This window comes from Arvicola amphibius, chromosome 4, assembly GCF_903992535.2.
Source record: "Arvicola amphibius chromosome 4, mArvAmp1.2, whole genome shotgun sequence".
Taxonomy (NCBI): domain Eukaryota; kingdom Metazoa; phylum Chordata; class Mammalia; order Rodentia; family Cricetidae; genus Arvicola; species Arvicola amphibius.
In genome coordinates, this window is record NC_052050.1 from 115,383,672 (window position 1) to 115,406,435 (window position 22,764).

Genomic DNA, 22,764 nt, shown 5'->3' on the forward strand with positions numbered 1-22,764 from the left:
TGAAGAAATCGCAAAACCAGACGTTCTCCCCGGCGGCCCGGAGGAGGCTCTGCCGCAAGCCCAGCGGCTCTGCCGGCGGCCACGCCCAGGTCAGCCGTCCTGACCAATAGGAGCCGACGCCCCTCCCAGCGCGGCCCTCGGAGGAAGTGCTGGGACGGCCCGACGCCGAACGGCCGTTCACGGCAACGCGGTGACGTCACGCGCGTGCGACGCACCTGTCGGGCTCCGACTCCCGCAGCTTCCCTTCCAGTTCAGCGGGTCAGGGCCGGCCGGTGCGGGTCGCAGAGCGGGCTGTTCAGAGTGGGTGCGATCGTGGCCGGCGGGCTGTCTGGTGGGTGAGGCTGGAGGGTGCTGAGGTGCGAGAGCCGCGCTGCTCTCCTTCCGATCAGTCGCGGTCCCTGGACAGCGCCGTGAGCCTGGGGACTCAAGTCGGGGCAGAGGCAGGTGGACCCGAGGGCCCGCTCGAGCCGCAGGCTTGAACTTCACCCAGGGAGCAGCCTCCGCCTGTCCCGCCTGGCCGCACACGCGTGACTTCCCCTGCGAGCCGGCTGGCCGTGAAGTCCGCCGGTGCGGCAACCCGGCTGCCCTGTCCCGGTGAAGCTGCCGGGGCGGCTGGCGCGCGATCTCAAGCAGATGCGGGGTCCTCCGGCAGCGCAGCCACCAGCCGCCCAGCTTGCTATGCCTCTGCGCTGCGAGGTGAGTCGTCAGCTGCCTGGTGTCACGCCTGGGCGGCGGTGGCCCGCGAGCCCGGTCTCTGGCGTCTTCGTCACTTTGCACAGTGATACCTACCTACCTGGTGTCCATCCCATTAAAATCTCTCCCATTTCCTCCAGGAGCCGTCGAAGGACCTATAAGAACTAGAACTAGAATGCCAGGACAGGTTTAATCTTGAACTTGCCCAAATTTAGCAATAACATTTAGTTTTTCTATCTTTACACCTATGCATATCAAATCTGTGTGTGTGTGTGTGTGTGTGTGTGTGTGCGCGCGCGCGCGCGCGTGCAAATATTTGCTTGTTGGTAGTAAACTTGTCGAACCGGAAGTTACTTTGGAGACCTTTTCATGTGGTATGCTTTATTTAAACTATGGCGTTTTAAAATTAGAGTACAAGAAAGTTAATTACATATGCATCAGGTGTATTCTAATTCTAGACCCAGATTTCTATTTCCTTTGGAAACAATAACTGTTTATGACAACTGGACCAATGATGACCATGCCTTTTAATAGCCCCTTCTTTGTGAGTGTGTGTCTAAAATTCAAAAATTCAGTTCTGCAAACTTTTTTGAGCCCTTGTATTCAGTGCCTTCTCTACCACTGTGGCTTCTGTATAATTGACACTTCGTAGATGTGCTTTTCGCCCATGAAGAATTTACATGATTATTTTCTTTGGATCAGTGTTACAAACCTTTGTAAATGACTTAAAAACAGGATTTCAGTTCGGGAATGTATTCCGGAAGTCCAGTGTTTATGTGTATGTTGTTGACCAGTCTCAAAAGGCGCTGCTTCTGCTGATGTCCTGTTTTATATGGCTCTAAAATCAGACATATGACTTATGGGTAGTTTCTCAAATTGAATAAGTTTAGAAATGTTCATATGGTGTTGGCAGAATTACAGATAGCATTCAGCCCCTACCCTTTCCTCTCTCTTTGCTACTTCAAAGACTTTGAGCGGCAGCTCCAGTTATTTGAAGAGGTCAGTCTGAATAACTTTGGTCATTACTTGGAAGTAGTGCTGTCTTATGTACCTCGTGAAGCCTTTAAGGAATTAGCCTGGTTTTGAAATATATCGTTCAGAAGAACAGATTTGTTAAACTTCTGGGTTTGTGGTAGAAAAATGGCAATTGTCCAAGTCATGTTGGTGATAGACTTTCTGTTTCCTTTGTGACATGTTGGCAATAATTTTCAGACCTCTCCGGAAGCCAGATTTGATCTCTGTGGTGGGTCGCATATTAAAGCTGTATCCTGTGGGTTTGACCACTATCCCTGCTTTGTGGAATTTCTAACTTGCTTGTAATCAAAATTGTCAGAGGACACTGCCTGTATGTATGTATGTATGTATGTATATGTAAATTGAGTACTTTCTGTGGTTTAGGGTGTGTGTGTTTGAGAGAGAGACACACACACACAGGGAGAGCACTCAAGTTTTCACCAATCTTACAAAGTAGATACATTCACTTTGTCCGTTTAATAGGTGTGGAAATTTGAGAAAGAATTGAGTTATTCTTCCTACAGCCCCACAGCAGTAAGTGTCAGAACTGAGGCTTCAGCGGTGTCATTCCAGAGCAATCGCTTCCAGTCATCAATGGCTACACTGTAAGCTCTACAGGTGACACTCCACGGAAGAAGGTGGAGCGAGACACACCACCATAGGTTCGTTGGTTCATAACTCATAAAAAGGGACGTGTAATTGTAGAAACGCTTGAAAGTGTTGTTTCTGAAAAGGAAGTGTCCAGCACTGCCGTTTTGATGAACTTTATGATGGTTTTTCTGTGCACAGCTGTCTTTGTTTTTAGGCCTTCAGCTGCAGTTCTTGTGAAGTGTCCCTTAGTTGAGTATGACTTGTAGGGAGACCCTGCCCGCCTCTCACATGATGGACCTCAGAGATTGGCCTCAGCTGGGAGGGATGAGAGGGCTTGAAGAGGCCTTGTAAAGTCATGAAAACTGTTTGTTTTAAAGTCATGGCCTTCATAGCAGCTTTTAAACTGGGTTATTGTTTTATTTTTTTCTCCTTATTATGAGTCCTATACTTGTGGATTCCCCTCCCCACCCCGCCTTTTAAAAACTATGCAGTGCTTAATTTTCCCTTTTCTTGATGCTGTTCTTGTTTTCAAATTGTACTTATGTGTGTATATTTGAAGCACAAATGGTACTTTGATAGAAGTATCCTTTGTGGAAACATTAAGTCAAACCCTCATAGATGACTTGTTGTTCATATATGTGGTGGAAACAGTGTGAGGTAGCAGTGTAAAGGCCTGCAGCTCATCATGTGTGGCCTTGCTCACTGTGCAATTAGGTCACTAATTGCCTAGGTAACGAAACCTGTACCCTTTGACCAGTACCCTCCCCTGCTTCCAGACTTGCAAGCCCTTGAGATCCAGCATCTCTACTCTGTTTTGAACTGGACTCTTAGATTCCACGTGTTGGTGAGATCATGCAGTGTGTTTTCTGTGCTTGTTTACTGTATCTGTTGATAGACACTTATATTCTCATGTCCTGACTTTTCTAATAGTATTTGACTTAAAAGAATTTGTAACATTAAGAAATATTCTTCAGGGAGCTAATTACTTAGTTTTTTGAACTAAAATATATAAGATGCAGTTTTCACACAGCGTGCTAAGTAAACAGTAACAATTAAAAAAACCAAGTAATGTTACTTTTGGGAGACTAGTTAGATTATTGTCTTACCTTGGAATGTGATAAATTCTGTCTTCATAACCCAATGGATCTACTCAGTAATCCCTCCCCAGTTTATTCTTGCTCTTTTGTCCCCCACCCTTTAGGACAAAGTTTTTTAGAACAAAATTTTTAAATTTTTTGGCTTTATAAAAGATTATTTATATATTTTATGTAAATGGGTACTTTGCATGTACATCTGCACACCAGAATAGGGTACCAGATTCCATTATAGATCAGACACTTGGAGCTGCCACATGAGTGCTGGGAATTGAGCTTAGGACCTCTGGCTAAGAAAAATAATTATATAAAAGTAATTTGAGAGGTTAATTTTACTTTGGGTACTTTTTTTTAAATTGAACCATACCCAATGCTGATAGTCTTAATATAATACATTCAATTTCTGTTGTCTAGTGATTTCTCTGATTATTCTAAATATTAATTTTCCTCAAAAGACTGCATATTTGTATGTATGTATATATTATACACACACACACATATTACAACTTTTCTTTTACATTGACTTAAGAAGAAAGGCTCCAGATAGAGAGAGGAGAGAAAATAAAATGGGGCTGAAAATGACTAAACTTCATTATATAGATACATGAAACTATCAAACTAATAAAATTAGAAAAAGATTGCTTATTAAAATAGTTCTCAGTTAATTCAAATTATTAAATTCCTTCTGATGTATATAAATTTTAATTGTGCTTTAGTATATAAATAACTTCAGTGATGCCTCTATTTGATGTATCTCAAACTGTTTACTAAAATTGTGATTTATACCTAATTTCCACTTTCTTCTGACCTAGAAATAAAGGTTGATTATTTACTAATAGCTAGTATTGACTAGTAATTAGTTTTGCTTCATTTCAGTTTAGTATGTCTTCCCACTTTGCTTTGTAATCCCCTGGTAGAAAAGGAGAAAAGATTTCCCCTCAGTGTGGAATCAGATGGGAGAAGGATCCCAGTGGATCTGCCGCCCGGTGTCTGCTCCTGTCCTCATGTCCTGGGATGGTGACCTGGGACATGTCCACCTCCTCTTTCTCTCTGTTCCTCTACTTCCTCCTTTCATTGACTTTCCTACTTCTAGAAGGAGTGAAATCTTTTCATTAAATGTGGAGAAGAAACAGACTTTAGTCATTCCCCCCTAGTTCTCAATACATCAGATTTATTTTATTTTTTATTTATTTTTATTTATTTTTTAATCAAGACAGGGTTTCTCTGTGGCTTTGGTGCTTGTCCTGGAACTAGCTCTTGTAGACCAGGCTGGCCTTGAACTCACAGAGATCCTCCTGCCTGTGCCTCTGCCTCCCGAGTGCTGGGATTAAAGGCGTGCACCACCACTGCCCAGCTCTAGATCAGATTTATTGATCTTGCTTCTGTGTGACACCTTAAAAGATATTCTTTCTCGCTTTTACAATTGTTGAAAATTCTTTATTATGGCTTCTATTTTTGGTGCTGGGATTGAACTCAGGGCCTCCACTATGCTAGACTCTACCCTGAATTTCATCTACAAGATTTCATTTACTCCACCCTTTCTGCTTCCACTTAATCAGACACTCTCATTCATTCATGGTTAGGCTTTGGTTTCTTTTTGCAGCTGTTCTATAGCCTCTTATTAGTTTTATTTAAATCAGCATCTGTACATGTGTGTTTTTTTAAAAAATATTTTGTTTATTTTTATTTATGTGCACATTTGTCTGTGTGAGGGTGTCAGATCCCTTGGAACTGGAGTTACAAAGACAGTTGTTAGCTGACATGTGGGTGTAGGGAATTGAACCTGGGTCCTCTAGAAGAGCAGCCAGTGCTCTTAACTGCTGAGCTATCTCCCCAGCCCCTTCTACAAGTATTCTAAGGTTCTGGTACCATAGACTGTTAAAAGTGTTTCATGGTGGGAGATTCATTCCTTGACAGAGTGAATTTGAGAAACATTTCATAGATTTTGTTTATCAAGTTAATGTTCATATAGGTTTTCTCAAGAACTTTTTTAAAAACTATTTTTAGCTAATGCAGTCTCTTTCGTATGGTAAAGTTCCCAGGCATACTGACCATCAAGCCTTTCTCTAAATTCTTTTTTCTTTCTAACCCATATCATGGCTCCTGACATGAGAAAGAAACTCTGGGTTTTACTCTTTTTTTTTTTTTTTTTCAAGACAGGGTTTCTCTGCAGCTTTAGAGCCTGTCCTGGAGCTAGCTCTTGTAGACCAGGCTGGTCTCGAACTCACAGAGATCCGCCTGCCTCTGCCTCCCGAGTGCTGGGATTAAAGGCGTGTGCCACCACCACCCGGCAAGCCTTTCTCAAAGCTAGAAGTTCATGTACCTACCTACAGATGCTTTTTCTTGTCTCAGCCTGGAAGTTCATGTCATGCCACCTTCCTTGGGTAAATTCCCTTACCCCCAATCTTATGTACCTTTTTTTTGAGACTCAAGAGTATCTCCAAAAAAAAAAAAAAAAAAAAAAAAGAGGAGTGTCTTAGTTAGGGTTTCTATTGCTGTGAAGAGACACTATGACCATGCCAACTTTTATAAAGGAAAATACTTAATTTGGGTGGCTCACAGTTCAGAAGTTCAGTCCATTATCATCATGGTGGGGCATCGTGGCCTGCAGGCACAAATGGTGCTGAAGAGGTAGCTGAGAGTTCTACATCTTACACAGGCAGCAGGAAGTGTTCTAAGACACTGGGCAGTGTCTTGAGCATAGAAGACCTCATAGCCTGCCCCCACAGTAACATACTTCCTCCAGTAAGGCCACACCATTCCCTATGAACTTGTGGGGGCCAATAACATTTAAACTATCTCAAAGAGCTTCATATTATCTACCACAGTGAGATACTGTAGTCTGTTCCTCTAAGTTTTGTTAAGTTGTGTTATTGGTCAGGTTCTGCTTTTTACTCTAAGAATACAAATCAGCTATATAAGAAAATACTCCCTTAAAGATAATATTTAATGTATGCTGAAGTTTACTGAGGCCTGTAAAATATAGTATACAATAAAATTGCATTAATAGTTATATCAGTTTCTGGTATTTTTTAGCTGTTCTATAAATATTTGTGATTAAATGATTATTTTGAAATCATTAAAATAATTGTCACATTTTAATGTGAGCCAAGTATAAACATAAGTTTTTTGTTTTTGAAAATTTTGTAAACATATATATATATATATATATATATATACTGTATAGTGAAATATGATCCTACCTATCCTCATTTATCCCTTCTAATACCCTCCATGTCTCCATGTCCCCTACAACATCCCTCCCTTCCAATCTCATGTCTGTCTTTTCTTTTTTCTCTCATTTGGTGGGTTGATAGGTGGGTGGGTCTGTCTGTCCATCTTTTCTACCTTGTCTATCTCTATCACCCACTGAGTCCACTTAGTGTTACCCATATGTGTGTGGGTGTAGGGCCATCTCCTGGAGTATGGCAGAAATGTACCAGTGGATACATCCTCACGAAATGGTTCTCTTTCTCCCAGCAACTATTCATATCCACTGCCAACGGCTTCTTAGTGTGGGGTGAGACCTGGAGATCATCTACCCCATCTATATTGGGGTAGATATGGGATTTTGTGATTTTTGTACAGGTCATATGCAAGTAACCACAGCTTCTGTGAGTTCCTGAGTGTGGTTGCCATGTCTTAGACAGTGGAAAGCTTCCATAGCCCTCCTCCCCATCCTCCAGCTCTTCCTGTGCCTTAGTGGTGGGGTGTGTATGTGGATATAGCTGTCCAGTGGAGGGCTAAGTACTCAGTCTCGTATCTCAGCACTTTAGTTTTACATGTTTCCATTGATTGCTGTCCACTGCAAAAAGAAGCACATGTGGGTGTAAACATAAATATTTTGAAAGCAATTTGACAGCACAACTGTCAAAATAAGAATAGCAGGTTCTACACTTGGGTCTGTGACCTCCCGAGCCACAGCTTTTGACCAGGACTCAGTGCCAGGCATGAGATTTCCTCTGTCAGAGAAGGCCTCAGATCTAATCAGAAAGTGCTTGATTTTCCCTTAAAAGTCATACCATTGCCAGGCAGTGGTGGTGCACATCTTTAATTCCAGCACTCGAGACAGAGGTGGTGGATCTCTAAATTTGAGGTTAGCCTCGTCTACAGTTTGAATTCTAAGACAGCCAGAGCTATAGAAAATAATACTGTCTAAAAAAGTAAATGATGCTCTATTGCACTAGTGGGCACCTCTGCCTGGCAGGTTGGTTCTGCAGCATGAACGGTCCAGTGCTGGGTAAGACCATGGATGTCTCCTCTGCTGCAGTAGCTTGTTTAGCGCCTTCCAGCACTGTGAAAGCTAATCATTAAGGAGGGAGTTTCCGGTCAGTTTAGGGTTCATTGCTGTGGGTTCTGCAGCCAAAGTATATGCTGTCTTCAGCAACAGGATCTTGTAGTCATGGTGGGTAACCAAGGGTAGTAGCAGTGTAGCCTGTGTTCTGGAGACCTCTGGGCCCTCCCTGACCAGTTAAGTGGTAGAAAGGTATTCCATGCCTTGCTAGTAAAACCTTTAAACAATGTAGATAGGAATGTGCCTTACCTACAGATGGTTAGGCTTTCCCTCTCTGCCATCATTGCTTTGGCGACTTTGGTTTTTCTTTCTGGTCGCTGACATGGGGAGTTTCATTTGCATTTTTCATTGGTTGTGACCTACTTCTCTGTTTAGCTTACCAGCCAGACACATAGTTGGCTGACACACCTTCAGACCTTAGCTATTACCTTCAACTCTGCACAGCTACCTTTATAGGAGAAACAAATTTGATTGAGAACCAGAAAGCTCCCTTAAGTTACCTGCTTGCAGGGTCTTTGGGAAATCAGTCTAGAAAATATTTATGTGTTTTAACAAGAAAGTAATATCCATAGAGGAAAACAGATGAATTGAACTTTATCAAGATTAAATATTTTCATTATGTGGTAGACCATCCTGGGCTACAGAATGAGACCATCTCACAAAAAACAGAACAAAATAAACAATATTCAAATTGAATACCTGATATGAATGCCACATACTTTGCTAACCATTGACTGTGTAGTGATAAACAAAAATTGAGCATGACTTGCCTTCAAGATGCATTCTAGATCAGAAGATCAGTAAATTAATAAGATCTCATAAAGCTGTGCTTAGTGCTATACAATGGGAACTGAAAGAACTAATAGAAAAATTTAACATAGGCAAACTTTGACTCAGGTACTAGGGGAGACTTTTTTGGTTATTTAATTTTTTTGTGTCTCATCTGTTAAGTGGAGAGAATAATAGCTCCCATACCTTATTATTGGCTCATATGTAATACACTTTTGTAAAGTGTAATGAGAGCGCTAGAGAGATGTGTTTACCGCCTAGAGTGGTGCTTTTGTTGTTAGTTGTTGAGGTTTTGAGATGGCATATGTTCCTGAGGTTGGCTGAACTCTGGGTAATCCTGCTTCGGGGTCCTACAAGAATGTGCCAGATGCCTAGCTAATTAATGGATGTTTGATGTGAGGTTTGAAGAATGAGTAGCAAGTTAGATGAAGAGGAGAGGGTGTGCTCCAGATCAAAGATATACTGAAGGCTGTGGGCCAGGAGGCAGGTAAGGTCCTGATGGGACTGAGAAAGTGGAAGACGAGTGAGTGGTCTAGAGTTTAAAAGAGGCTGGGAACTGGGCGGGGACTGCCAGCCTGGGGCTTCTCTGCTTTGTTAAGGAGTTTGTCTCTTAAGAAATATGAAAAATAATTAAATAATTAAAATATTTTAGTGCACAGAGTAGGTATAGATTACTAGTCACTCCTTCCTTCCTTCCTTCCTTCCTTCCTTCCTTCCTTCCTTCCTTCCTTCTTCTTTTTCTTGTTTTAGGGCTGGCTGCAGTATAAAGATCAAGTAGAGGCAGACAAGGTGCTTGTGCAAAGAGCATTAGAAATTTATTACAGCACACTAGAATTTATCTCTGGGAATCTGATCTTCATTACTATATAGGAAATATGCTTGCAAGCTACCCTCTACTATACATAATTGCTTTACGTAATACATTAACACTCTTAGTATATTATAAGAGGTTCTTTTGGTAGAAGAAATAATCAAGGCATTTTTAAAGTTGCAGAACAGCAAATATTTCTTTGTAATTATTTCCAAAGTTGTTTATCTCAAGGCCAGCTTACAAAGGGTGTGTATGTGTTGAAAACCGAACACATTTTCCTTTGAGCTCAGCTGAGTGGGAAACTTGGTATTTATCACCTATATTCTGTTCCAGTAGCTGTGCTAGGTGCTGAGAATAGAGACAGGCTCCTTTTTTGAAGGAATCTTTAAGGGAATTACATCATAAGTTAGTTTTAAAAAGATATCTCTTGTTTTAGTAGTATATGGTTTTCTAAAACCAAACTGTAGTTTCTGAATACCTTTGTTGTTAAGACACTGTTGTGCTCGTTTTTCATGTACAGAAAGAAAAGTACCAAGGAGACGACATTGTCTAAGAACTCTTGAGTCTTGGTTGAGTTTGGGATCTTTGATTCTTTCGTATTCTGTGTGTACTTACTTACTGTGACTTTTCTAGTCAGTCTTGTTTCATAAACTTTACTAGTTTGACTCTCTCTATGGTTGATGAGTCCCACACATGTCAGCACACTTACAAATTCTCATCTTGATAGTGAGCCTGGAGTAGACGTATAAATGAGCTGGACGGTGGTGGCGCACACCTTGGGATGCAGAGGCAGGCAGAGTTTGAGGTCAGCCTGGCCTACAAAGTGAGTTCTAGACCAGCCAGGGCTACACAGAGAAACCCTGTCTTGAAAAAAGATGTAGGAGCATTATTTTGGTATATAACGAATGAAAATAATAATTTGGTTTTATCTACATTGAAAAAATGAAAAAAAATTAACTATTGTCCATTTTTCCTGGTTAATGTTTGACCCTGGGCTCCAAATACTTACATATTTCAAGTTAATTTAAAAGATTTTTAAAAAATATTTATTTATTATGCATACAATATTCTGTGTGTGTGTATGTCTGTAGGCCAGAAGGGGGCAGCAGACCTCATTTACAGATGGTTGTGAGCCACCATGTGGTTGCCGGGAATTGAACTCAGGACCTTTGGAAGAGCAGGCAATGCTCTTAACCGCTGAGCCATCTCTCTAGTCCCCTAATTTAAAAGATTTTAACTTACAATGTTAACTTTAAAAATTAGGTAGTACTTGCCTGAGGTAAAATCCCAAGGACTTGGAATTTCAGCCATTTGCTGTGGGCCTTTCCCTTGCAAAGTCCTGTCCTGTCCATGCACACATGAGTGACTGCATACTCTTGATTCTTCCCCATCCTGTGCAGCAAGCTGCACACTGTAAACACACCTCTGCACTTGATAGATTTACACTTAGAGGATCTTAAGATTGTTACAGTGTTGCTTGAAGGAGTTCTTCTGTCTTTTTGACACCTGCATAGTGAGAAGAAAGAGTTGAACCATCCCTCAGCACTTAGCATAATAGAGGGAGCCCTTGTTACAGCCGCTGGACTTAGTATTTTTACTGCAAAGACTGTAGCTTTCATTTTGTGATGTTAGAAAACATGATTTTTGTCATATGTTGGGAAAATGTTGAAGCCATTTTCCCCTTTTTTCCAGATAACCAGACAGCTAAATGGAGTCTGAGCAGCTGTTCCATAGAGGCTACTATAGAAACAGCTACAACAGCATAACAAGCGCCAGTAGCGATGAGGAGCTCTTAGATGGAGCAGGTGCTATTATGGACTTTCAGACTTCTGAAGATGACAATTTGTTAGACGGTGACACAGCAGTTGGTAAGTGCAGCATGTCAACTGAGAATTGTAGTCATGAATATCTTCCAGTACATATGCTCGGAGGCTTTTGTTTTGTTTTTTGAGACTAACATTTGGGGTAACTTTTTAAAGCCAAGGTAGACTCACAGAACTTAAAATCTACCATTTAAAAGTATCCATCTCAGTGACCTTATTCATAGTATTATCCTAAAATATTTTTACTACCTCCAAAATCTCCAATATTGAAGTAAAATTTTTAAATTTAAGTATAATTCAGAGAGGTATGCAACCATTACATTGATCTCATGAAAACAGAGAAATAAACAAGTTCTGTAATTTCCCTTTAGTTAAGAAACAGCATTACCTAGATTCCTCTCTTCTTTCCCTAATAGCAACTATTACTTGATTTCCATTTAGATTGATTTAGTGGGTATTTACACTTTCTGTAAGTGGGATCATAATGTGAACTCTTATCTCATGTTTTAATTGTGTTTTTGGATTATCTGTGTCGTTACACATGGTAGTGGTTATTTCCATTGCCGTGTAGTTTTTCATTGTGTAAATATACTGCAGTGTAGTTATTCTGTATATTTCATTGTAGACTTTAGCTTTTGCTAATAGTATTGCTAAAATATGTAAGTGCATATGTTTTAGTGAAGTAATCTAATGCATCTTGAGTTATACTTAGTGTGCAATGCCTAAATCTAGAGTGTGCATGTGTCAGCATCATCATATACTGTCAGAGATACCCAACACTGTGGTGTGCTTATTTCTGTCTAGTGTGTGTGAAAGGTTAGTTGAACATCTTTACCAAGTACGAAAGTATTACCAGTTTTAAACATTTTAACTGCCCTCTCATTTTGAGCTTATATTTGATGACTTGGGAGTTGAAATGCACTTATATATGTTCACTTGGCTTTTTAGGTTGCCTACAGAAGTGCTGGGTCAGTTGGCCTGTTTTATAGAAGCCCATTATATATTATGATTTGTCAGATACATTTATTTGAAAATATCTTCTCTTACTCTGAAGTGTGCCCTTTCATTTTCTTAGTAAAATGTTTGGGGGGAAGCCATTGATTTAATGACCTCTAGTTAGTATTTTTCTTTGTTCTTACTTTCTGTGTTCTTGTTAATGATTCTTCTAAATTGGGTATGACGGTACACACATGCACTTCCAGGTGTTGAGGCTAGAGTAGAGAATTTAAGGCTAGCCTGGTTTACATAGCCAAAGTCTGTTATTTAAAAATTAAGATTTCAGGTACTTCAGGGGATCAAAGATAGTATTCTGTTTTTCTTGTGCCATTCATATTTAGATCTAGAATCTTCTTGCATTTAATTGTGTGTTATGTGAATAAGAATTTAGATTTGTTTTTTTCCCATATGCATAACTGGTCCAGTACCAAGGCAGGCAACTTGAACTGTTAATCTAAATGACAGACACTTTGGAAGATAGCTTGGCAGTTTTGTATACTATTAACTATAAGATTCAGCAATAATGTACTGAAATATTTATTCCAGTTAGGTGAAATAGTCACATGAAAATGTTTTTAAAAACCAAGTAAAAGAAAAAAAATAGAGAAAAGCCTAAACAAGCATCCCAGTGAGAAGCTGTGCTGTGCTAGGTAGGGTACTACCCACAGTGTTCCTCTGTGTTTCTGTAGGTGCATGCTGGGATTGTGCTCTTACAGTTCTGAAATGCATGCCTTTTTTTTTTCTTCACTGAACCTCAGCGTATGTCTATGTTTTGTGGTTAAATTTACTTGAGCAGGATATGCTTCGGTGTTCTTTTCTGTATACTAACCCTAGCGGAGGGAGAAGCTTAAATGTGACTTGATTTCTTTTCATCCTCAGACTTTTTATAGTGTATCCCTGTTCTACTTTGCTTTCTGTTGCTTTGGTAAAATGCTGATCACAAACAAGTTGGTGGGGAAAGAGTTTATTCCATCTCAATGCTCAGTCCATCATGTAGGGCAGCCAGGGCAGGAGCAGAAGCAGGAACAGCAGCAGAGCCCATGGAGGAGTGTTGCAGATCGGCTTACTCTCCACGGATGCCCATTCAGCCACTTTCCTTATACCACCCATCCTATGTAAGTTAGTAATCAAGAAAGTGGCCCCACAGACGTGCTCACAGGCCAATCTGATGGGGGCAGTTCTGCAATTAAGGGTCCCTCTTCCCAGCTGTGTCAAGTTGATAACCAAGATGAGCCATCACAAACGTTTCTACAGTTTTCTTTCCCCATTCTCTTTGGAGTTTAGTTACTTGTGGTCGAGTTTCTCACTGTGATGATTAGGCTTTTCTGTATTTCCATCTTTTTATGTATTTTTTCGTCTTCATGCGAATATTTTACCTAACTAGAGTAAATGTTTGAAACATTGTAGCTGAATCTTATGGCAAAGGTACAGTTAATATAGGAAATTTCCAAACTGTATTCTAAATTATCTGTCATTTTGGTTTAGTTTCTGTTGCCTACCTTCTCATCAGCATTTGGTAGTGTCAAGGATTTGAAGTTTTGGAATGTAGCCATTTTATAATATACATGCTATAATACACAGTATTGTATTACAGTAATATATTGTTATTTCATGTTCTGAGAAAGTCTTCATATTACTGTGCCATTTTGAGTATATTAATCACATTTCTTGACATTTGTGCCTAAGAATTTCAGTGCCCGAATCATCTTTGGTTCCATTTCTGTTGCCTAATTTTTTCTTCTCTTTTTGGTTCTTTTTAAACTTTGGCTCCTGTAGTTGTTAACTGACTGGATACTATGTACAAATAGTAGAGGAATTGCTGCATAGCAATATCTGCACCAGAGTACTTTCTTTTATGCAGGGAACAGGCAACCTAGGATCTGGCAAGAGAATTTGCAACATAGTTTTAACTTTCTGTTAATTGGTCTCTTAGAATTATTTTATTCTTAGGGCATTGCTTCTGAGAATTTTTTTGGTAGGGAACTGCTGCCTTTATGGGAGGTATTCATTGGCAGGCACTAGTGCTCTCTTTTTTTATTTTTATAATGATTCATTTATTTATTATGTTTACAGTGTTCTGTCTGCATGTATGCCTGCAAGTCAAAGAGGGAACCAGATCTCATTATAGATGGTTGTGGTTGCTGGGAATTGAACTCAGGCCCTCTGGAAGAGTAGCCAGTGCTCTTAACCTCTGAGCCATCTCTCCAGCACCCCTCCCCCCTTTTGCTTCTTTTAGCACTTTACGATTGTCAACAGCTCTGCTGTTATTATAATGACTGCTTATTTGCCTTTTGCTTACTCATTTGGGAATCGTAAGTACTTCAGGGGTAGAGTGGCATGGAATGAAGCTCTTCGTCTCTTTTTCCAGGATCAGTCCATGTAAGTTCACATTGCTGTGGTGCTTTGTACTAAAGACTTTGAGCCTTTAAACCTTTTAAACTGTCAGCTGTTAATCTTCACCTTCTGGGCCTCTCAGTTATGAGCCTAGAAATGGCACAAAGCAAAAATGGTTGAGACTGTTGTGTATGCCTCTGCTTCATTGCCTTTCAGAATAGTAACACCTCCAGGCTGCTTCTCTGGGATGTTCTTTGATTTAAAAAGACAGCACTTGCATTATTAACCATTTGCTTTTTTATAATCATTATTTTTTCTACCTAATTTAAATGACATTTATTGGCAGTTATAAACTGGAATATATGAATTCATAACTTGAAAAATCAAGTGAAATGAACAACATTCTCTTTTTTCCTCTCTTTCGCTCTTTGGGGTTTTTTATGTGGGGTATAAAATTAATCAGGAAAGTAGAAGGGACAGGAGGAAGGGTCCAGCACTTCTGGTCTTCCCACTGTCATCAAGTACTGGTGATGCTCTTATCCCAACTTTTAAGAAAGAGGACTAAGTAGAAAGGGAAGAGAAGGGTACACAAATATGACCTATTAATTTTCCTCCAACCAAACCCACCGTATACTTCTCTGTATGTGTTAGCATCCAGGCACACCTTGGCCCTGCCCTGTGGAAACCTGGCACAGGGCATTATGCCCTGTACTCTGCCTCATGCCTCCATTAGCAAATTCTACCTGCCTACGAGTCAAGACACTAATGTAATGATATGCCGGCATGAGATGGTACTGGGACTTTGGCTCTCATGGCAAGGGACAGACACACCATCATACAGGATTTAATGAGAAGGAAATTTATTGGGGAAGGGAAAGGAGGGGGAGACACACACACACACACACACACACACACACACACACAGAGAGAGAGAGAGAGAGAGAGAGAGAGGAGGAGGAGAGAGAGAAACACAGAGAGAGAGAGAGAGAGAGAGAGAGCGGGAGGGAGGGAGGGAGGGAGTGAAAAAGACAGTGACCTGCTTCCTCAGAGAGAGCAGGAGTAGAGGTGGGGCTTGTCTTTTAAAGGGACAGGCAGGCATGGCAACAAGGCATGACACACTGTGTCAGGTTCCCAAGAGGTGGGGACAAAGTGTGCCTGGATGCTAACAGTATGTCACTTACTAGAACTTGACAATATACCTAACCAACACCAGCCGTTGGCAATGAGAATGACATCACTAGATAGAATAGTCATGAATCCTTTACTGAGCTATTTTACCAACCAAATGAAATTAAAGCTGTATTAGCAAGGAAGAAGTCGGAATGGCCTTAGGGGAAGCAGACTTTGGTGTTTTCTGTATAAATTTTGTCCTCAAACATAATTTATATATTTTTTTTCCTTATAAAAGTACATACATTTAATTTATATATTTTTAAGTTTAATAGATATCCTAAACACTATGTCTCAAAAATGAATTTGTTTTCTTTTAAATGCTTTTTATTGCATGTGTTTATTGTATGTATATTTATGCATGGCATGTTGTGTATGAGGAAGTCAGCATAATTTGGTGGAGTCAGTTCTTTTCCGTGTAGGTTAGAGGGAATCTAAAGTCAGGTCATCAGCTTGTTGACAAGTGCATTTACCCACAGATCCATCTCACCAGTTCCAGAGAATTTTATTTTAATACACCTTTTGAATTGGGAAGATTATTATACAAGGGGAAGTAAATGTAGTTGGGTATTTTTTTTTTTTTTCACTCTTTGGAGGCCCACCACCCAGCTCCCAAAAAAATACACTAAGACTTATTCTTACTTATGAATGCTCAGCCTTAGCTTGGCTTGTTTCTAGCTAGCTTTTTTCATTTAAATTATCCCTTTTCTCTTTAACTACATTTTGCCTCTGGGCTTTTTACCTTTCTTCATTCTATAAGTCTTTCCTTCTTATTCCATGATTTGCTGTGTAGCTGGCCCCTGCCATCCTCCTCTCTTTCTCTACTTTTCTTGCCCCTTCCTCCTCTTTCATCTCTTGAGTCTAGATTTCTCCTCTTATTTATTCTCTCTGCCTGGCAACCCCACCTATCCCTCTCCTTCCTTACTATTGGTTGTTCAGCTCTTTGTTAGACCAATCCAGTGTTTTAGACAGGCAAAGTAACACAGCTTTATGGAGTTAAACAGATCAACATAAAAGAATGCAGTACATCTTTGCATCACTAAACAAATATTTCACAGCATACACGAATGTCACACATCCTAAACTAATATTCCACAATGAAATAATGCATGAAGGACCAGCAATAGGAATTATCTCTGAAGCAGTAGGTGTCCTTGTGAGAGACACCGTGTTCTTGTAGATGATGAGATACTACCAACAGCAGCTGAAAGGGGGATGTTTAGAAGAGGTAGGGACCTTTACCGTCATGAACTCAGACAAATGTGAGGAAAGGCCTTACTTTTGTGAGAGCTCTAAAGAATTATTACAGCCAATGGTAGAACACACAATTGGGAATAAGTATTCTTTCATAATTTAGTATTTGGTTTTTAGTTTTCCAAGAGAAAGCCCCACAAAACAAATAAGCAACAACAAGTCACTGGAAAGTACCCAACAGTGTTTTGCTGTGTGGTGAGTAGCCTTCAAATTGGAAACCTGAATTACATCCTGATTCAGTTAATTCTGTAACCTTTGGCAAGTCAGCCTTTGCATGCCCCATGTTTTCCTAATTAAAAATAGCAGTCACTGAATGAGTGCTCTGAGAATTCAGTGCATTAGGGATCTTTACCCAGATGATATAAATTGATCATTAAAAGAGTAGCTTGTTAATGATAGAGAATCAGTTAAGAGTGGTTGTTTGTTTTCTCCTATGTTCTTTCTGCTTGGATGTGCTAAATTCTTTCATCCTAATATAAACAAATTCTTTCAGAACATTCAAGCAAGGTATCATTTGCATTTCCAGTATTTCTGATGAAAAGGCCTAGATATGGAATAGCTTGAAGTTATAAGAGAGAAATTGCCTTGGGACTCTCCACGAGATAGCTGTTTTTGTATAGCTTATAGTTAATAAATTCTTTAAGAAATATCTTTACTAATCTCAAAAATAAAGTCTACTAAAAATAAATACTAGGTGCTTTAGAACACATAGTTACCAAAAATAGAAGTATTGTTAGGAATGATGACTGCTAGTAATACATGTGGATGGATGGCAAACAGATGAGGCTATATCTATATTAAGTACAGCTAATTTGAAATAATATTTTAGTCGATTAAAACTTTTTGGAAATTGAAAACATTTTCATTGCAAATAACAGGAAGAAGGGCCAAGCTTTTGTTGCAAGGGTTGGATTCACTGAAGGGAACCATATGGTTCTGCCATTGCCAGTGAAGCACATGGTTATACATCAGTAGAACTTAGAATTATTCTTAGCTAGTGCCGTCTTCAGGTGAAGTAAATTACTAAGAATCATTCTCAATATAGGCAACCACAGATGAATTATTTATTTCACTTTCCTAAGGCATTTCTCACTGTGATGCTTAGGCAGTTGCTTTGTGTTGTTAATATAATTATACTCTTTAAAATATGAGCCTGTGCCGGGCGGTGGTGGCGCACGCCTTTAATCCCAGCACTCAGGAGGCAGAGGCAGGCGGATCTCTGTGAGTTCGAGGCCAGCCTGGTCTACAAGAGCTAGGTCCAGGACAGGCTCTAAAAAAGCTGCAGAGAAACCCTGTCTCGAAAAACCAAAAAAAAAAAAAAAAAAAAGAAAAGAAAAAAAAATATGAGCCTGTGTATATTTTTGTCTTGTCTGAAATGTTTAGCTGTCAGTTGTCAAGGGATCTTTAAAGTTTTTAGATTGCCAAAAACTGAATGTTAGAGTTGAGAAGGCTTACTCCTAATTGTCTTAATTTTTTTTGTTGTTGTTGTTTCGAAATCCCTTAAAATAGTTCAGAAATGTAATATACTTTAATTGTTGAAACTTTTGGGACGTATGATATCTGGGATTGGAATACAGGTATTATCTTACTCATTTCTCAAATATAGGTTGAATGTTCTTTATTTGAAATGCTTAGAACCACGTTTCAGATTTTTTTTATAAAGTTGAGGGAGCAGTATTTGCACCTATATAAAATGAAATTTCTAGGCAGGGGACTCATTTAAACACAGAATTTATTTTTACACACAACCTGAAGATAATTTGTACGGTATATGCAGTATGTCTGTTTCTTGTCAGTGACTGACTGTGACTAGCAGGAAGTCAGGCTGAGAATTTCTGGTTTGTTTCTGTTTCATGTTGGTTCAGAAAGCTTCAGATTTTATAGCACATTAGATTTTGAACTTTTGGATTAGGGATGCTGTTATCTGTTTATCAGTACATGAACTTTAGAACTCAAATGATATGTGACATTAGACTCAGAGGTTCTGAGCTATTAAAAGAGGTTAGCATTGAGATACCGACCATTAGGTTCAGCTTCATTAAAGATGTTTATGCTTTCATTTACATTGTATTCATTGTGTGTGTGTGTTAGACAGGGTTTCTTTGTGTAGCCCTTGCTGTTCTGGAACTCGCTCTGTAGACCAGGCTGGCCTCGAACTCATAGAAATTTGCCTTCCAAGTGCTGGGATTAAAGGCATGTACCACCATGTGTATTCTTTTTGGGTTGAATATTCTTAAATCTTTCTCCACGAGAACTATTTGAAGGAGTGCTTGGTAAAATAGATGCAGAGTGGCCATTCAAGGTGACGACAGACATGCTAGCAAGTCCTACAGATAGAGCCTGGCATCAACATCATGACACTGTGGCATCTAAGAAGTAGGCTCATGTTATCCAGGCCTTTAGATCTTACTGGGTAAAATCGTAGTGCAAATTTCTTTTGTATAGTGGGAAATAAAATAGTCTACTTTATTCTAACCAAAGAAACAAGGCAACTCATTAAAAGATACATAGAATTCAGTAATTAAGTGGTTTATAAGAATGAAGCAAAAGGAAAGCCACCTGAAGTGACAGAATGTAGAAAAGAGACCAAGAAATAAATGTTACTAACATACTTAACATTTTTAAAATTATCTTATTCTATTGTGTGTATTAGTGTTTTGCCTGCATGTATGTCTGTGTACCCCATGGTGTCCAAGGTGGCCAGAAGAGGGAGTCAGATCCCCTGGGACTGGAGTTGTATACAGACCAATGTGAGCTGCCATGTGGGTGCTGGGAATCAAACCTGGGCCCTTTGGAAGAGCAGACATTGATTGCGCCATCTCTCCAGTCCACCAATACACTTGAAGAATATATTACTTAAAACTGTCAAGTATGTATATAATTTTAGCCATTTCCCCTCACTTCCCCTCACCCCTTATGAAACCCTTCTCTTCCAAATAGTCTTCCTCCAGCTTTTCATTTCTGCTTCTGTGTGGCTAATTTAGTTAGGGTTACTTGTGAACTTGAGTGCAGGTGATTACTGCATCACAGACATCTTATCAGTGGCTACACCACTAGAGAAAATGGTATCTTCACCCAGCAACCACTGTCATTAGCTCCTCCTCTATCCGTAATGAAATGGTAATGGCCCCAAAGTATAAATGAGTTTTGTGTTCAGACTCAGATGTCAGCAAACACAAGGGTTGGGAGGCGATATCACCTGGTAGATGCACGAGGTTAGGACTCATAATTATTTTCTTAGTAGTAGCAGAAAGGGAGCGGGGGAAGAGAAAAATGCTCCTGCTGAAATGACTTATTACTAAGAAGAAATATACCCCAATGATAGATATTCTGTAAATTCCTGGATGAATTATTTATTTCACTTTCCTAAGGCATTGAGTCACTATGTTCTTTAAAACTCATCATCGTTTAAGTTACTGTACCCTTGTCATACACTGAGCATACATATTCGACCCTTTCTCAGTACTGCATGAATGGCATCTGACAGACACAACATTATTCCTTTTTAGAAAGATTTTTATTTCATGCGTATGAGTATTTTGTAACATGTGTCATATGCATGTAATACCCACAAAGGCCACAAGAGGACATCAGCTCCTCTGGAACTGGAGCTACTGGCAATCATGAGCCAAATATGAGTGTTGAGACCTGAACCCAGGTCCTTAAAAGCAGCAAATGCTCTTAACCGCTGAGCCATCTCTCCAGTCCCACAAATTTCTTCTTAATGAAGAATTCTGAACTTATGTAAGAACAATTTTCATAAATGGAACCTCTAATGACTTCTATTTTAGTCTGACGTTGTATTTAACTTTACTATTTCTAAATATTACTAAATAGTAATTACTATTTACTAAATTGTAAAGCTCAATAGTAATATTTAGAAATAGTAAAACTATAATATTCTAAATATTGCTATTTATTAATGAAAGCTAACTGAATATAAATAATTCTCAGCCTAAAATCACACAAAAAAATAACTGTAAGAAGTAATCATTGATGAATTCCTAAAATGTTATGTTATCTATACTGTCTCATCTATCCAGAGATAGTCTGTCAGACTATTATAAGTAATGCCCAGACAGATGGAGTACTCTTATTCAAAATATTGTGGACCATAGTATTCAAAATTTGTTTGTGTTTATGTTTGTTTAAAAATTTAATAGTCATATCCACATAATGAGAGAACAGTTAAAACGTTTAAAACTGGTAATACTTTGCTATTAGGTTTTGGTAAAGATGTACAGCTGAACTTCACACAGTGCAGACAGAGATAAGCACACCTCACTAGTCTGTGTGGGGCAGAATGTCACAGTGTAGCCCCCTGGCCTGGAGCTCTGCTTCACAGGTGCTGGCTGATAAGCACGTCGCACCACACCTAGTTCGTAGCTTCTTTTAAAAATGCAGGTTACTAATATTTACCATTATGAATTAAAGAATTTAAAACTAGTTCATTTAAATATAAATATAAAATGTATTTTGACATTAAATGAGAAACATATTTTCCAAATAAACTTAGAGAAGAGTGCCACTGATTTGCATTTAAAATATCTCTAATGTTTTCTTAGTAGAGGACAGATTCTCAAATGTGTTTATTATGATGTGTTAGAAAATTTATCTCAGAAAGTACATAGAAAAGAAAATAATTTACTAGCTTCTTGTAGGTCATTGTGGATATTCTTCTTTGATATTATACTGCAACGTGACAAATGTTAAATTCTTAAAGACTAACTGCCCTGTTGAAACCATATAAATGAATACTTTGTGCTCAGTAAAATTTAATCCATTTGCCCCCCTTGCACTTTTAATGGATCTTCTGCCCACATACATGTGATAGTATTACACATGAATAATTTGGGAAATTTATTTATTAGTGCATTATTTTGCTATTACAACCGTAACAAAATAACTACAGCTGGGCGCCCTAAAGCACATACTTTGTCACTTTTCTGGCGCTGCAGATTGATTTCTTGTGAGTCCTTGGTTTGTAGGTAGCTGCCCTCCCCATGCCTTGTCTTGTTTTTCTTAATGTATCCGCTTGTAAGAGACAGGAATGGCTTTGGTTAGCTGTAATTACTTTTTAACAGTTAATTTGGATCTTATCTCCAAATACAGTCACTTTCTAAGATAAGAGGTAAAGACCTTAAGGTACAAATTTGAGGGGGTGGGTGGGTATTAGGATTCGGGCATTATGCTGTCCCCTGTCACCTGGCAGGATGCACTCAGGCAGCACCCTGGACAGTCAGCCCAGGGTCCAGTGGCTGCTACGTCACTATGTAGTCTGTATGCAAGTGTAAAAGGTCCCTTTAAGAGACAGCCTCTGCCCATTCTGGCTGTCTTCTGAAGAGGCTAACTGGTCTTGCCCTCCCCCCATCTCAGTAATACTCTTCACTTAAGCTTTGCCTGCAGGACCTGTTTTTCTGCTAACCTTGAGGCCTCTGGCTCTCCCAGAATCAAAGGTGTGATGGGTGGGAGCACAATTCAGTCCCTAGCAGTTGATCTCTGCACATCTTCATACACGCAATCAAGAAGCCACAGGTGTCAGAGAGAGTCTTGTACTATCAGGAAGTTCTTTGGATCACAGGCTCAGTTTTTATTTTTGCCTAAACGTGAGTTTACTATTGGTAACATATGTTACCATTAGTTTGACTTGAAGAGGCAGTTTCACCTGATTTTGTAGAGAAAATGTCTGCCAGATTCTGAGTTCTAAACAACTGTAGTTGGTGGGGTTTGTGATAATCAGTTCAGTTTCCAGCTCAAATGCCAGCTGCAGTCTTTCCCCAGCGGGCCTCTGGAAGAACAGTGAGGGTGACGGAGGGCTGTATTTTCTGTTAAAGTAGAACACATGGCTAAAAGTTGTGATTTAATAAAGTAAGTATTATTTGCTGGTGTGTCAGGCATTCA

The 22,764-nt window shown here is 39.5% G+C and overlaps 1 protein-coding gene across 4 annotated transcripts in view; it reads left to right on the forward strand.

The window, feature by feature from the left end:
* Nucleotides 1-200: 200 nt before the first annotated feature.
* The window catches only part of Clcn3 (chloride voltage-gated channel 3), an 81,015-nt gene continuing 58,451 nt past the window's right edge, over nucleotides 201-22,764 (forward strand). For 2 of the 4 annotated variants that reach the window (XM_038325948.1, XM_038325951.1), the window contains exons 1-2: nucleotides 201-696; nucleotides 10,979-11,154. In XM_038325948.1, the coding sequence (XP_038181876.1) occupies nucleotides 10,995-11,154 (160 nt within the window). In that variant the 5' untranslated portion in view covers nucleotides 201-696; nucleotides 10,979-10,994. Of the gene's footprint in view, nucleotides 697-2,352; nucleotides 2,370-10,978; nucleotides 11,155-22,764 lie in introns of those variants that run through there. The other 2 variants (XM_038325949.1, XM_038325952.1) reach the window with 2 other exon arrangements.